The 14660-nt window shown below is 37.5% G+C and overlaps 1 protein-coding gene across 2 annotated transcripts in view; it reads left to right on the top strand.

Annotated features, from left to right (window-relative positions):
* HSD17B12 (hydroxysteroid 17-beta dehydrogenase 12) overlaps window positions 1–14660 on the top strand; it is a 168823-nt gene that overhangs the window by 127889 nt on the left and 26274 nt on the right. For both annotated transcript variants that reach the window (XM_032166223.2, XM_058446266.1), the window contains exon 6: window positions 733–777. In XM_032166223.2, coding sequence (XP_032022114.1) covers window positions 733–777 — 45 coding nt within the window. The remainder of the gene's footprint in view (window positions 1–732; window positions 778–14660) is intronic.

The following is a 14660-nucleotide window of genomic DNA, read 5'->3' as shown; positions in this document are numbered from 1 at the left end:
CTGCTTACTACCTGAGTTCCCTGGGTGTGGGCCTAGCCATACTTAGTCTCAGTTTCCTTGCTCATAAAATGGGCAGCTTCATAGGGGTATTAGAAAGATGGAATGAGAAAATATTTATAACCTCACTTATACAGTGCCAGATTCAGTAATCGCTCTAGTTTTGTTATTACTCTTATTTTTGTTTGTGTTATATCAAAATAGCTCTGTTGTAAGTTTTAGGATTCTAAACATCAACTTAAAAATTGTAAGTATGTTAATATACAGCAACATGGTTGATTCAGGTAAACCAGCTCTACCAAAATGAAAGTGACATCCTTGATGCATGCATAATCCTTTACTGAAAATGAGAAAAGCATATCATTGAAGGACTATGTAAAATTTTAAAAATTATTGAAAATCCTAGGTTCAGTAATTTCTACGCTCCATACTAGCAGAAAGGAAATTGCAAAGTATTCTATTTATTTTAGATTTAATGTGTCTTTTTACTTCCAGATTTTACTTGCACATACACTTTGGATTCTGCATGTTAGCATCAATTATCACCTTAGTTAGGAAAATATAATGCTGAGAGTAAAATGAAATCTGCCTCTCTACCCCAACTCTTGTCATTTTTCCAAAATCTCTGCAATATCTGGGGAAATGTTCAGTGCTTCTCTAGATTACCTAAGTAGATATCTAATAGGGTCACTTTCATGATCAAGTATATATAAAATTCTCAATATTTTTTTGCAGGTGATCAAGAAAATGATAAATATTAATATTCTTTCTGTTTGTAAGGTAAGCAGCCTTGTTATAAAGATGTCATCCTTTTTTGGTTCTTTCTATTTAAAAACACTGACATAATCAGCTTGTTCACCTGAGTCTACTCTTGTTTAGATGCAGATACATGTATTCCAGATAAAAGTGGTCTATTAACTTATTTCTTCAGAAAATATAAAGAACTGAAGACCAAGCAGGTGCCTGTATTATTTGACTTTTCATTTATTTTTATTTTATTTAATTATTTAATTTTTTATTTCCATAGGTTATTGGGGAACAGGTGGAGGTGGTGTTTGGTTACATGAGTAAGTTCTTTAGTGGTGATTTGTGAGATTTTGGTGCACCCATCACTCAAGCAGTATACTCTGCACACAATTTGTAGTCTTTTATCCCTTACCCCCTTCCACCCTTTTCCCCTGAGTCCCCGAAGTCCATTGTATCATTCTTATGCCTTTGCATCCTCGTAGCTTAGCTCTCACTTATGAGTGAGAACACAGGATGTTGGTTTTCCATTCCTGAGTTACATCACTTAGAATAATAGTCTCCAGTCTCATCCAGGTTGCTACAAATGCCATTAATTCATTCCTTTTTATGACTGAGTAGGATTCCATCACATACATATATATATATATATATATATCATGGTTTTGGTTTGCATTTCCCTGATCATTAGTGATGCTGAGCATTTTTTCATATGTTTGTTGGCCATTTGCATATTGTCTTTTGAGAATTGTCTATTCATGTCCTTAGCCCACTTTTTCATGGGATTATTTGTTTTTTTCTTGCTAATTTGTTTGAGTTCATTATAGATTCTGGATATTAGTCCTTTGTCAGATGCATAGATTGTGAAGATTTTCTCCTACTCTCTGGGTTGTCTGTTTACTCTGCTGATGTTCCTTTAGCCGTGCAGAAGCTCTTTAGTTTAATGAATGAGTCCTAGGTATTTATCTTTGTTTTTATTGCATTCGCTTTTGAGTTCTTGGTCATGAAATCCTTGCCTAAGCCAATGTCTAGAAGGGTTTTTCCAGTGATATCTTCTAGAATTTTTATAGTTTCAGGTCCTAAATTTAAGTCCTTGATCCATCTTGAGTTGATTTTTGTATAAGGTGATAGATGGGGATCCAGTTTCATTCTCCTACATGTGGCTTGCCAATTATCCCAGCACCATTTGTTGAATAGGGTGTCCTTTCTCCACTTTACGTTTTTGTTTGCTTTATTGAAGATCAGTGGGCTGAGTTTGGCTTTATTTCTGGGTTCTCTATTCTGTTCAGTTAGTCTACGTGCCTATTTTTATACCAGTCCCATGCTGTTTGGTGACTATGGCGTTATAGTGTAGTTTGAAATCAGGTAATGCGATGCCTCCAGATTTGTTCTTTTTGCTTAGTCTTTTTCTTTGGCTACGTGGACTTTCTTTTGGTTCCATATGAATTTTAGGATTGTTTTTTCTAGTTCTGTGATAAATGGCGGTGGTATTTTAATGGGAATTGCATTGAATTTATAGATTGCTTTTGGCAGTATGGTCATTTTCACAATATTGATTCTACCCATCCATGATCATGGGATGTATTTCCATTTGTTTGTGTCATCTATGATTTCTTTCAGCAGTGTTTTGTAGTTTTTGAAATGCTTTTTATTAAATGCCTTCTATATGCAAACACTGTGGTGGGTACTGGGACTACAAAAACTTAGGCTGGAGACTTATTTTTACAAAGATTTCACCCACACGCTATTTGTCACTGATAAATTGTTTCCATTTTGTCTTCCTCATGATTCTTTTCAGTTGAGAAACTTAAATGTTGTGATAAAGCATTATATGGGGAATATGGAAGCATAAAGCAATGGGTGTGATATTTAATAGTCACTCATAATAACTAGTCTGGTTGCTAGTTGCTAAGCATGTGTTATAGTCATGTCACATGTATGTGCCAACAAAAGACAACAAGCCAATATCTGCCAAAAGAAGGAATACTTAGCAAGTATGAGCATCTCAACACCATTTTTTCTTATATTGTATTAGTAACTACAAAAATGTACTGTACTTTGATTATACATACCAGAGCAGTGAAAAATAATTGCCTGAGGCAGAATTCTCATGGGCAGTGTCAGATACTTGAAATTTGAACATACTCATAGAAAGCCAAATCCATTTTCAATAACTCATATATACTAGTTTAAGGAAATTCAGAACATGTTTAACTCAACGTTTAACTTTGTTGTTATTAGCCAAGTTTTTTTCTCATATAAGATTCAGTTTAAGTGAGGTAAACTAATTATAAGTGGACCTGTGAGTGGGTCCGGAGCAAGACTCTCATGCACAAAATTGATGCTTTTAACACATGGCTAATAGGAATATATCTAATAGTCCCAAGATCATTATAAGGGCTCTCAAAATGTTATCGTTGTTCTTAAACTCAGAGCTGATACAGATTTTAATAATATGTGGAACTATGACTATTGTTTAGCAAGCAAAAAGGTTTTTGATCAAAATTAATATCCCTTCTGGTCTACAATGTATATATTTTATAATTTTTGCCTTTCGAAATGACCAATGTGTACTATTATTTTGATATACCTTTTCTGGTACATTTGGCCAAGTGCTTGAAAATAGTAAGTGTTAAAAACAATGTACATGTGTTTCATAATATCTTGTGCTGAGTTAATGATAAAATATGTTTGTTTTAATTTTATTTTCTAGAATTGTTAATACTAATTTCAGATTAGTCATCTGATAATTTTAACTCCTCTGTCAGATAAACCGTGTAAGCCATTTACTTTAGATCCATTAGTATTTTCTCTTATAACCTCCTGCTTGTCTACACTTACATGTTTGTATACTCTTACGGTGTAAAACCCTGGCCTCTTCTGTCTCCATGAACATGCCATCCCTTGGCTCGCAGTCTGCAGAAAACTAATGATAGAAAGCCAAGGTCCTGGCCTTAATCTGTGAGAGGCAGTCATCCTGCTGTGCTTCATGGTCACAGACTCTGTCCTTCATGCAGGATCTGAGCACAGATCAGCATGTTCAGTGGTCATCGTGGTGAGTCTCTGCTTAAAGACCAAATGGGGAAAGTATGGATAAAACAGCACAAATCGAAGAGCACCATGGAGTAACTTTCAGTGTTTTAAATATAATGATGAAATAAAAATGAGATATCGTTTTTAATATCTTGACAAATTATAAAATGCTTCTCCCACCTCTTCATCCTTCCTCTTCTTCATTCTTCATTGACATTGGCGTATATACTTGTTCCCATGAAATGAGTTAGTAGAGGCAAATGCTAATTTATTAAACACTTGCATGCCATATTGATGGTAAGTATCATTGGCAGAACTGGATATCTACTTACAATTTTTATACATAAGCTTTCTTTTGCAAACCTAATCCCATTTAAAAAGCACTAAGGGAGTTTGCTGTTTAAAGCACTTCTTCGTGGAGCCAAATAAGCATCCCTTCATTTATCTTTAATATGAATCTGAATTTTCCTGTACCTTTGTGATGTGTACTTCTAATAGAAAAACAAATCAAAACTCTCAACATATGGAATCAATGGATCATGGAATTAATACCGTCTGGAGGCTTAGCCAATTAGTTTTTGTTGTACTACATGCAGAATCAATGTAGTTAACATCTCTGATCACAGATGACTAGTGACCATTCAGACAGAAAATGGCTTGACTGGAGCAGTGGGAGGTGAGTGATGTGCAGTGGCTAACCAGCAGGTAAGAAGAGGAAGTTAGGGCATGATTGGGCAAGACCTTGAGTGCTGTGCTCAACAGGCTAGAGAGCTACAGAAAGCCTTCAAGTAGATGTAAGGTGTGATCTGACCCATGTTTTAGAAAGGCAGTTCTAATGGCAGAGTGACATGGTAATAGGTATTTTATGATGCATGTGTTTTTCTTACTTATACTGAGAGAAAGGCATTCACCTTGACGAAATTTGTGTGACGCTCCCAGGTTTAGGGCTCTTTGGTGCTGCTGTGATTTGCCCTATAATATATTTGGATGAATTGCACCTATTGTTCTTTAGTTGACTGTGTTACGTTGCCAGGGCCAGGGCCACATTTTCAGTAGCAATGGCTGTTTGGAGCCCTGGGGTAACTTAAAAGAAGATGAAAATTGGTGCAGCTACAGAATCTCTAAAGGTTTTATTGTGGCTGGACATCAGGGGAACTGGGGCCTGGATGTCTGTAGCCTAATGCCACAATGAATTTCTCAGAAAAGGCCTGTATAAGGAAGAGAACAACCTCTTCTTACCATCAGTGTTGGGCCAAGTTTTATCTCCTCACTGAACTACATGATAGGGAATAACTGGCTGAGAAGTGTTCCAGGAGAGATGATTGGTGAAAGCAGCTTGGCCTTGTGACTTTGGGCTTGTGCCCTTACTTTGGAGATGTTTGCTGAGAAGGGCCCCAGCATCTTACTGTAAGGCCTGTACTGTGCCATGAACATCGAATGACCTGGCTTTACATTCCTTCAGATCCACCTGTTTATGTTCTGGATCAGTAGGTCAGATGATTGTAAAAATCACATCAGTTCCGTGTTTTAATAGAGGAATGACAGAAGTGAAATATCCTGAGACCAGCGAAATTGCAGGTCACCACCAGATAAAATGGTAGTGATGTGGCTAGGCAAATATTGGGGAAGAAACATTAATCAGAAAGTTTTGACTATAGACCCATGATGTTTAATCATAAGCAGTTCTTCCAGGCCACTTAGTTCTCCAGTTTCATCCGATGGTTTTACTTTGTAATCTTATCCAGCATTTTGAGTTTATTCCTTTCTTCTCTCTCAGTGGCTCACTTCAATGGGCTTACCCTTCACAAGGGATGTTTCGAAGCCTTGTTGCCTGCTTTTCCAGTTTTACTCTTAAATCCTTCAGGAATAAATTTAGTCTTGCTCCTGTTCCCTGCCTGCATACAGTTAAGTGATGTAGAAACTCTATATGTAGGTAACCAATATGGCAGGTAGACCAGTCTCAAACTGTAAGAGAAGTCCTACTAGAAGAGCTTTCTTCCGATTGCAGATGCTCTGTGACTAAAATCTAAGATACATCTTATTTCTCATCAAGAACTATGACCTTTATCCCAGAAACGGTGGAGTTTAGAGACAATTGAACCTCAAGACATTGAACCACAATTTTCTAAAAATAGTTCTAGTTTTATACCTGGAGGGATTTCCATCCCAGAATACTGAGAGAGTTTGCAAATGAAATTATTGAACTGCTGTTGATTGCTATTAGAGAAATCATGGAGAATGGGAGAAGGGCCGCGTCTCCAGAGACAGACAAATGTAGGTTTCACTGCAAACAGGGTGCACGCTGAGGTTCACATCAGTCCAAAGACACGTTCTGAGACAAATATTGTTGTGCCGTTTGTTCCTGATTTGAGATCACTTGTTTTAACAGCTACCAAATTTGGCGTTGCCTTGCTTTTCTGGGCCAGATTATTCTTTGATTCTTTTATTCGCAATTTTCAGACCTCAAGGGACCCTAGACTCTTCACTCCTTTCCAGATAAGCACTGCCCAAACAGTATTACCTGAACTGCCTGTGGTGCCTGTGGAAATGTGGGAAAACCATTCCTTCAGGTGATACTGGACCCTAAAACTGCTGCTGCACTTAGTGAATGAAGTGGAAGCTAGAGAATGGCCCTGCCTACAGCTGAATCTCTTAGGAAACGTCCAGGACACCATTCTGACAAGTAGACAGGATGTTCTGACCTTCTTTATTACCTTTTTCTTAGAGCAGAGAAGGAAATGGATGGGGGTGTGGCCCAAAGTGAAATATATTAACAGCCTCCACATATTGTGAAATACTGTTGTGTTTTGTTGTTTGCTTTATTTGGGAATGGGGAAGAGCATCTCAAGCAAGGGGTTATATATTAATTTCTTTTTACTTTTTTTAAGTCAATTTGAGATTTAATTTTTTTTATTATACTTTAAGTTTTAGGATACATGTGCACAACGTGCATGTTTGTTACATATGTATACATGTGCCATGTTAGTGTGCTGCACCCATTAACTCATCATTTACATTAGGTATATCTCCCAATGCTATCCCTCCCCCCTTTCCCCACCCCACAACAGGCCCCGGGGTGTGATGTTCCCCTTCCTGTGTCCAAGTGTTCTCATTGTTCAGTTCCCACCTGTTAGTGAGAACATGCGGTGTTTGGTTTTTTGTCCTTGTGATAGTTTGCTGAGAATGATGGTTTCCAGCTTCACCCATGTCCCTACAAAGGACATGAACTCATCCTTTTTCTGGCTGCATAGTATTCCATGGCATATATGTGCCACATTTTCTTAATCCAGTCTATCATTGTTGAACATTTGGGTTGGTTCCAAGTCTTTGCTATTGTGAATAGTGCTGCAATAAACATACGTGTGCATGTGTCTTTATAGCAGCATGATTTATAGTCCTTTGGGTATATACCCAGTAATGGGATTGCTGGGTCAAATGGTATTTCTAGTTCTAGATCTCTGAGAAATCGCCACACTGACTTCCACAATGGTTGAACTAGTTTACAGTCCCAGCAACAGTGTGGAAGAGCATCTCAAGCAGGGGGTTATATATTAATTTCTTTTTACTTTTCTTAAGTCAATTTGAAATTTAATATTTTTTTATTAATTTAATTTTTTACTTTTTTTCGGGGGGTCAGTATAAGACTTAAAGCAGGGGCTTATAATTTAGTTCTTCCTTCATCAGACATTCAATCAAGATGGGGGCTTGAAACCATTTCTTATTAGGGGTGGGTGTGGGTAGAGCACCTTTCTGAACCCTCCAGAGTGTCATGTGCCCACTGCATGTCTTCCCTTCACTGAGCATTTCATTTTTAGAGTCTGTCTTTCTTTCGTGTGTGTTTTTCTTTTTTTGAGACAAGGTGTCACTCTGTCACCCAGGGTGGAGTGCAGTGACACTATCATAGCTCACTGTAACGTCGAACTACTGGGCTCAAGCGATCCTCCTGCCTTAGCCTCCTGAGTAGCTAGGACTACAGGCATGCACCACCATGCCTAGCTAATTTTTAAATTTTTTATAGAGATGGAGTGTTGCTATGTTGGCCTCAAGCGATCCTCCTGCCTCAGCTTCCCAAAGTGCTGGGATTACCGGTGTGAGTCACCATGCCTGGACTAGAGTATTTCTTAGATTGAGTCTCTCTTTTCAGTTTAGAGCCTCTCTACAGATTGTAAGCACCATGAGGGTTGGTATCATGTCCTTTTCCTTTCCTGCTGAATCCTACCTGGGCCTCACATACGTCAGGTGCACAACACATTTTTTTTATTCTAAGAAATAATAATAAATTAATGATTTTTTTAAAACAGAAAATTCTGAACTGAGAAAACTGAACTGAAATTTTAGTTCAAGTTCTTTGGGAATAAGGGTCACACTAATTGTATGTGGCCCTAGAAGGTTGAACTTGAATCAATCGATATTTATACTGAAGTAAATTGTGAGAATTTCCTAATGTTTGAATCTGCCAGAAGTGGAAGAGGCGGAAGGTGAGTATGCTGGGTCAGAGGTTGTAAACTGTTGGTCCGTGGGCCAGAGGTGGCTGACGAACACATTTTGATTGGCTCAGGTTTCAAAATTAGGAAATTTTACACCGAGATTTCTAACTTCTCTTGGGAAAAATCTGAAAATTGGGTAACACAGACCTGAATTACTACATGGCAGCAAGTGACTAGAGCTGAGTAGCTTCTGGATATATGCAGTTAGTTAGGCCTGCAGCTCTCTAGATTGCCACAGCCCCCACCAGTCCCTATTGTTTGACTTCTCTCACTCATTTACGTTACCTCTCTGACCTTTCAGGCACTGGAGTTTGGGTTCTTCTGTTCCAGGTGACTCCAAGTGTTCAATCTACTCAAACGGAATAACTGCTTGGAGAAATTGAAGGACTAGAATGACATCGACTAAATTAATCTCTTCTGTCTTAGTCCCTCTGGGCTGCTCTAACAAAATACCTTAGACTGGGTAATTTCTAAAGAGCATAAACTTATTTCTCAGAGTTCTGGAGGCTGGGAAGTCTAAGATCAGTGCCCCACCAGATTTGGTGTCAAGTGAGGACCCCATTCTTCATAGATGGAGCCTTCTTGCCATGTCCTCTTGTGGCAGAAGAGGCAAACAAGCTCCCTTAGGCCTCTTTTATAAGGGCACCAATACCATGTGTGAGGGTGGAACCCTCATGATGTAATCATTTCTCAAAGGCCTCACCCTCCTCTTAATGTCACCATATTGGGGATTAGGTTTGAACATACAAGTTTTGGAGGGGCAGAGGTTGGGCGCGGCGGCTCATGCCTGTAATCCCAGCACTTTGGGAGGCTGAGGCGGGTGGATCACTTGAGCCCAGGAGTTCGAGACCAGCCTGGCCAACATAGTGAAACCCCATCTCTACCAAAAATACAAAAATTAGCTGGGCATGGTGGCACGTGCCTGTAATCCCAGCTACTCAGGAGGCTGAGGCAGGAGGATCACTTGAGCCCAGGAGTTTGAGACCAGCCTGGCCAACGTGGCGAGACCCTGTCTCTACCAAAAATAAAAAAATTAGCCAGGCATGGTGGTTCACACCTGTGGTCCCAGCTACTCAGGAGGCTGAGGCAGGAGGATTGCTTGAACCCAGGAGGCAGAGGTTGCAGTGAGCCAAGATCGTGCCACTGGACTCCAGCCTGGCTGGCAGAGCGAGACCCTGTCTCAAAAAAAAAAAAAATTGGAGTGGGAGGACACAAACATTTAGACTATGGCATCTTCCACTCCATGATTCTCTGAAATCAGAGTATGAGGCCCTTTGCATGCTTTTTGAAAATCTATTTTTTCCTTTTTATACCACAGTGTATTAATTGTATGTCACTTAGCCAGAAGTGCCTTATGTGATGCCCTGCCCATGGAGTAGATGATAAAAGTTTAGGGGACAGAGCGAGACTCCGTCTCAAAAAAAAAAAAAAAAAAAAAAAAAGTTTAGATGAATGGACAGATGGGTGAAAAGCACAGAAACATTTTTCTCACCTGGATTTGCCTCTAGCATGTGACACAATGCCAGTAGGGGGAGCCCTCTATTAATTTGAAAATCCATAAGAACAGTCTCCGTTCAGCAGTCTAATTGCATTTAATTTAGGAATTATGTTAAGAATGCATCCCGGCACCCTGCCTCAATAATTTAACAGCGTTAGGAATATGATAAATTATGGGAAGGAGAGTAAAACCCTCACCACTGATCCCCATCCATGGCTTTTCTAGATGAAGGCATTCCAAGTTAATAGCTAGTCTTTTAATTCATTTTGAAATTAGTTATCATTATGCTCCTAAAAAATTCCAAATTATTGGATACATTTGGTCCTTAGAGTGTCATAGTAATGGCCTGCTTCAGGCATAACTACAAAATGATGGTTTTGCCAAACGTCATGATAACCACTCTGCATTGTTTTCTTCCAAAAATGAGGGAGTAGTTATAGATTGGTACTGATGTTCTTTTCAGCTCCGGATGAAGCTAGGTTATAGGATAAATGCCTTATATACAAGTGAAAATGAAAAATCTCTGAGAACTTTAGAAATTATTTTCTCCTCCCCAAACCTGTCGCTTTTGAGAAGTTAGCTTATTTTGGAAAAAATTGGGTATTGGAAACTCTTAGCATACTATAGTATGTGAAACTTACAAAAACTGTGTATGATGGTATATGCACTCTTTTTTTTCCTTTTTTTTTTTTTTTTTGAGACGGAGTCTCGCTCTGTCGCCCAGGCTGGAGTGCAGTGGCCTGATCTCCGCTCACTGCAAGCTCCGCCTCCCGAGTTCACGCCATTCTCCTGCCTCAGCCTCCTGAGTAGCTGGGACTACAGGCGCCCGCCACCACGCCCGGCTAATTTTTTTGTATTTTTAGTAGAGACGGGGTTTCACCGTGTTAGCCAGGATTGTCTCGATGTCCTGACCTCGTGATCCCCCCGCCTCGACCTCCCAAAGAGCTGAGATTACAGGCATGAGCCACTGTCCCCAGCTGGTATATGCATTTTTTTTTTAAATTTTGTTTAGAGTTTATAAATTATGGCTTTGGAATCATTATTAATTGGCATGGGGCTCTTTGTTCTGAAAAGTTCTTTTACTTTTGATAAATTAATGTAGATCAAACCATATTTATTACAAAAGGAAAAATTTTGTTTTGAATGATATAGGGTTGAATTTAAGGTTAAGTAATATGGAGGTGGGAAAATGGCAAGGCGGGGCTCTTAACTTTCACAAAAACTTAACATTAATAAAAAGGGAAATCAAATAATACTTGGAGATCTCAAAGCACTCTTAGAAACTTTGTCTAATTAAGCTTTCCACCCTCTGTGCAGTAAATATTCTGTTACCTATACAGGTGAGATTCTAAGAATTTCTAATTAAGTTGTGTTCTTTTTTACCGCAGTGCTCAAATTACACAGTTTGCCAAAGGAAATGTGTGCTGTGTCATTGTAGCACGATTTTCAATGGAGTTACCATCTAATTTCTCCAAACCAGGCATTGTGTAACATTGTTGTCACTTTCTGTAATTATTTTCACTGTTATACTGTGATTTTGAAAAATTATTGTTAATGATTACAGCTAGAAACTTGGTTAAGGTATCTGCATCTAAGAAATTGTTTACTTCCAAATTGTGTGGGCACGTTTTTAGTTACTTGGATTCAGATGCTATTTACGGTAAGCAGGTTTCTTTGGGGTAGAGGGAGGGCAGATGTGGACAAAGTGGCTATTTGTGGTATCCTAATTCTGGGTATGAATAGCCTGGATTCCTGGGGCTTTGCCTGGATTCTAGGGTGAGTTGTTATACTTTATTCTCTACATATGTATTATGATAATACAGGTGATTAAAGCATCTTGAATTTTAATGTAATCTTTTAATTTGAGCTTTTGATTGTCTTTTTGAACATTATGCAGTCATATTTTCTTTGTACTGTTCTCTCTAAAAAAAAGACCAAATGCCAAAGATTACATGATACGAGAATAATCTGCTTATATTGGATCATTTTTCATGCTAAATTAATGAGTGGGAAAATCTACATTGGCTCCTGGGTATAAAATAAAGTTCCTTCTACAAACTGTTGATCACTGACGCTATAGGAGTAAAAGAGAAAAAGTTTTATTCATATTAGGGTTTTTTTAGAAATAAGATTGTGGGGGCTTTTCTAATTGTAAAAACAATACAAGATTGTTGCCAAAAGTATGAGAAATATATACAAACACTAAGAAGAAAATAAGTCACTTTTAGTCGTAACCACAGATGGTTACATTTTAATATAACATTTTCAAGGATTTTCTAGGCCAGCCAATGCATTTTCGCTGAATAATCTAATCATCTAAATAATCTTAATCTAATAGTATTGATTTTGATTTTGTATGAGCTAAATAAGCCTCTTATTTGTTTTCCAGCCAGAATATACATTGCTATACCAGTAAATACTAGTAAATATTTTACTCTTGACATTGAATCAAATTCTAAATTTAGCTGTCATTAAGACATTCATTTTTCCTCATATATTTGTATACTTTTTGGCTAGCTTGCATATAAAGTGATGACAATACCTTCAGTGTGATATAATATATATATTAAACTATCTCCTTTAGATTCCAGGCGTCTAGGATTTTCTTGTGGTGAGGATTAATGATACTGTCACTGAAAATATATATGTATATAAAGAGGAAACGCTTTTCCTGCAAGGACGAGGATTTCACACTCTCACTTTTGTAGAAGCACAATTGTAGAAACTTTTGTCTGCTTCTTAGGAAAGAATTAAAATTGTTTGCTATACACTTTTGGAAACAGTCCCAACGGGGAAGAAAATGGGTCTGGAAATCATGTTTACTACTACTTGTCTAATATTCTTAACCACTGAACTTGCAAGTTATGGTAACCTTTTTTTAGAAGTGTGTTAAGAGGAACAAAAATTTTTCTGGTACAGCAATTATCACCTGCAGATGGCCTAAAATTAACATTGAGTTAACTCTAGAAACAGCTTGTGAGCTGTGAAATGGAGTTCAGGTAGATAGTGAGATTTCACAGAAATGCCTGGTATATTGGTATAAATAACCAAATATCAAGATACCAACTGATGCTTACAGATAACTCTACTAATAACTTAGCTAAAAATCCTATAAAAATTTGGTGTTAAAGAAAATTTAATTTGATCTGAATATAATGAAGCCTCTTAATGCGTAGAACATTAACGATTTGTATACCCATACTCAAATAAAGAAGGCTTGAAATTGAATTTATTGTGACTTATAATCTGATTAGAAGGAAAGATAATTTCAATATAGATGAAGGCATTAATCAATTTGATGAAAGCATGCAGATTTCAGGTTAACTTTTCTCAGGCTTTTCATTGTTATTATTTGACAGATTAAAAAAGGATGTTACATTTTATGACAAGGACAGAGAATTTAGAGTCAGAATGTAAAAGGAGGGGCTCATGAGCTATGAGAAAGAAATTAACTTTTGCAGGGGAGAACTTGTTTCTTTGCTAATGAATCCTCTAGTCATTGAGCATTCAGCAAATATTTCCGGCCTTTAATAGCCAGGCACTGAAATCAGTGTTTATGTCAAGTTATTAAAACTTCTTGAGTTTTAATTCATATATATAAAGAATATATTTTGAACATGTCCCTACATAAAAGGCCTCTTGATGAAGGAAACATTTAATGTTTAGCATGCCACTGATACAATTTTGTAAGTATGGTTTTATGTTATGGGGTTTTGTTTTGTCTCATGATTTTCTAGATAATTTTTGCCATTCAGAAAGCGGACATTTAATATATACATGACATGCATATGGTATAAGCGAAAAAATAGCTCCTGATATTCCCTCATCTCCCTGCCCCCAATATTCCAATGAGAAATAGAAGAGAGACTGTTTAAGAGAGCCAAACAGGCAGTGGCTACCCCTTCTGGACTCCACTTAGCTGCTTTATAGTTAACAGATCTCATTTCCTTAATACAAATGCGCGTGCACACACACAGACACACACACACCTGGGTAAAGACATTTTTATTACCAGTCTCCTCCCTTATTCTGTTTCTGGTGATCTCAGGACTTTGGAGAGCTGAATTATAGTTTCCCTTCACAAAATGCTGGGGGAACTCTTTATAATACTTTAGCTAAGCATTATGGTCCCTGATGAAATGTGCTAAATAAAAAAAAAAGTTTTCAAATACTGTTAGGGTTTTGTATAATCTATCCTTTACAATAAAATACCCACCGCTGTTAATATGCCTGATGTACATCTGTACTGTCATACTAAGCTGTTCATAGTACATCTGGATTGGATGTCCACATAGCAGAATTTACCTTGTTAAATCTGGATGGCATTTTCTTTCTTCAGAATATTTCTAGGAAAACAAAATTCCCTTCTCATCAGAATGCTGTCTACTTTAATTAATATGAAGTATTATTCAAGATAGAAACAACAAAATTTCTATGCTTAGCATGCATTGAAACCTTATTATTACAAAACAGCATCTGTTTCTTAGAGAATTGATGATATCCAGGAGTTGGAAATTCACGTTCCCGCCTCAGTATTTAACTATGAGGTGATTTTGACTAAACCATTGGACTTCTGAATTTTTCTTGGTTAATAATATATCAAAACAGAGTTTAAAAATAGCCCCCCTCATTATATGTATTTAGTGAACAATTATGGAGTCCTTAAAAAATGCAAATGTCACCTTTTCATTGTTGGTTACTAGAGATCACATCTTAACTCTCTTTAAGGATGAGTTTTACTTACAGCTAACTAGACCAACAAGAGAAATGAATGTGAAGATACACTTACTCTTTGCCAACCTATCACTTTATGGTATTCTTTTAAAGACTTTTTGGCTGGAAAAGTTTATGTGAGCTCTTGAGGTTAGAAAGCTTAAGTCATCTTGGTAGGCAGGATATTT

Source organism: Hylobates moloch, unplaced genomic scaffold (genome assembly GCF_009828535.3).
Source record: "Hylobates moloch isolate HMO894 unplaced genomic scaffold, HMol_V3 SCAFFOLD_11, whole genome shotgun sequence".
NCBI lineage: Eukaryota > Metazoa > Chordata > Mammalia > Primates > Hylobatidae > Hylobates > Hylobates moloch.
This window is presented reverse-complemented; position numbering and strand designations above follow the sequence as displayed.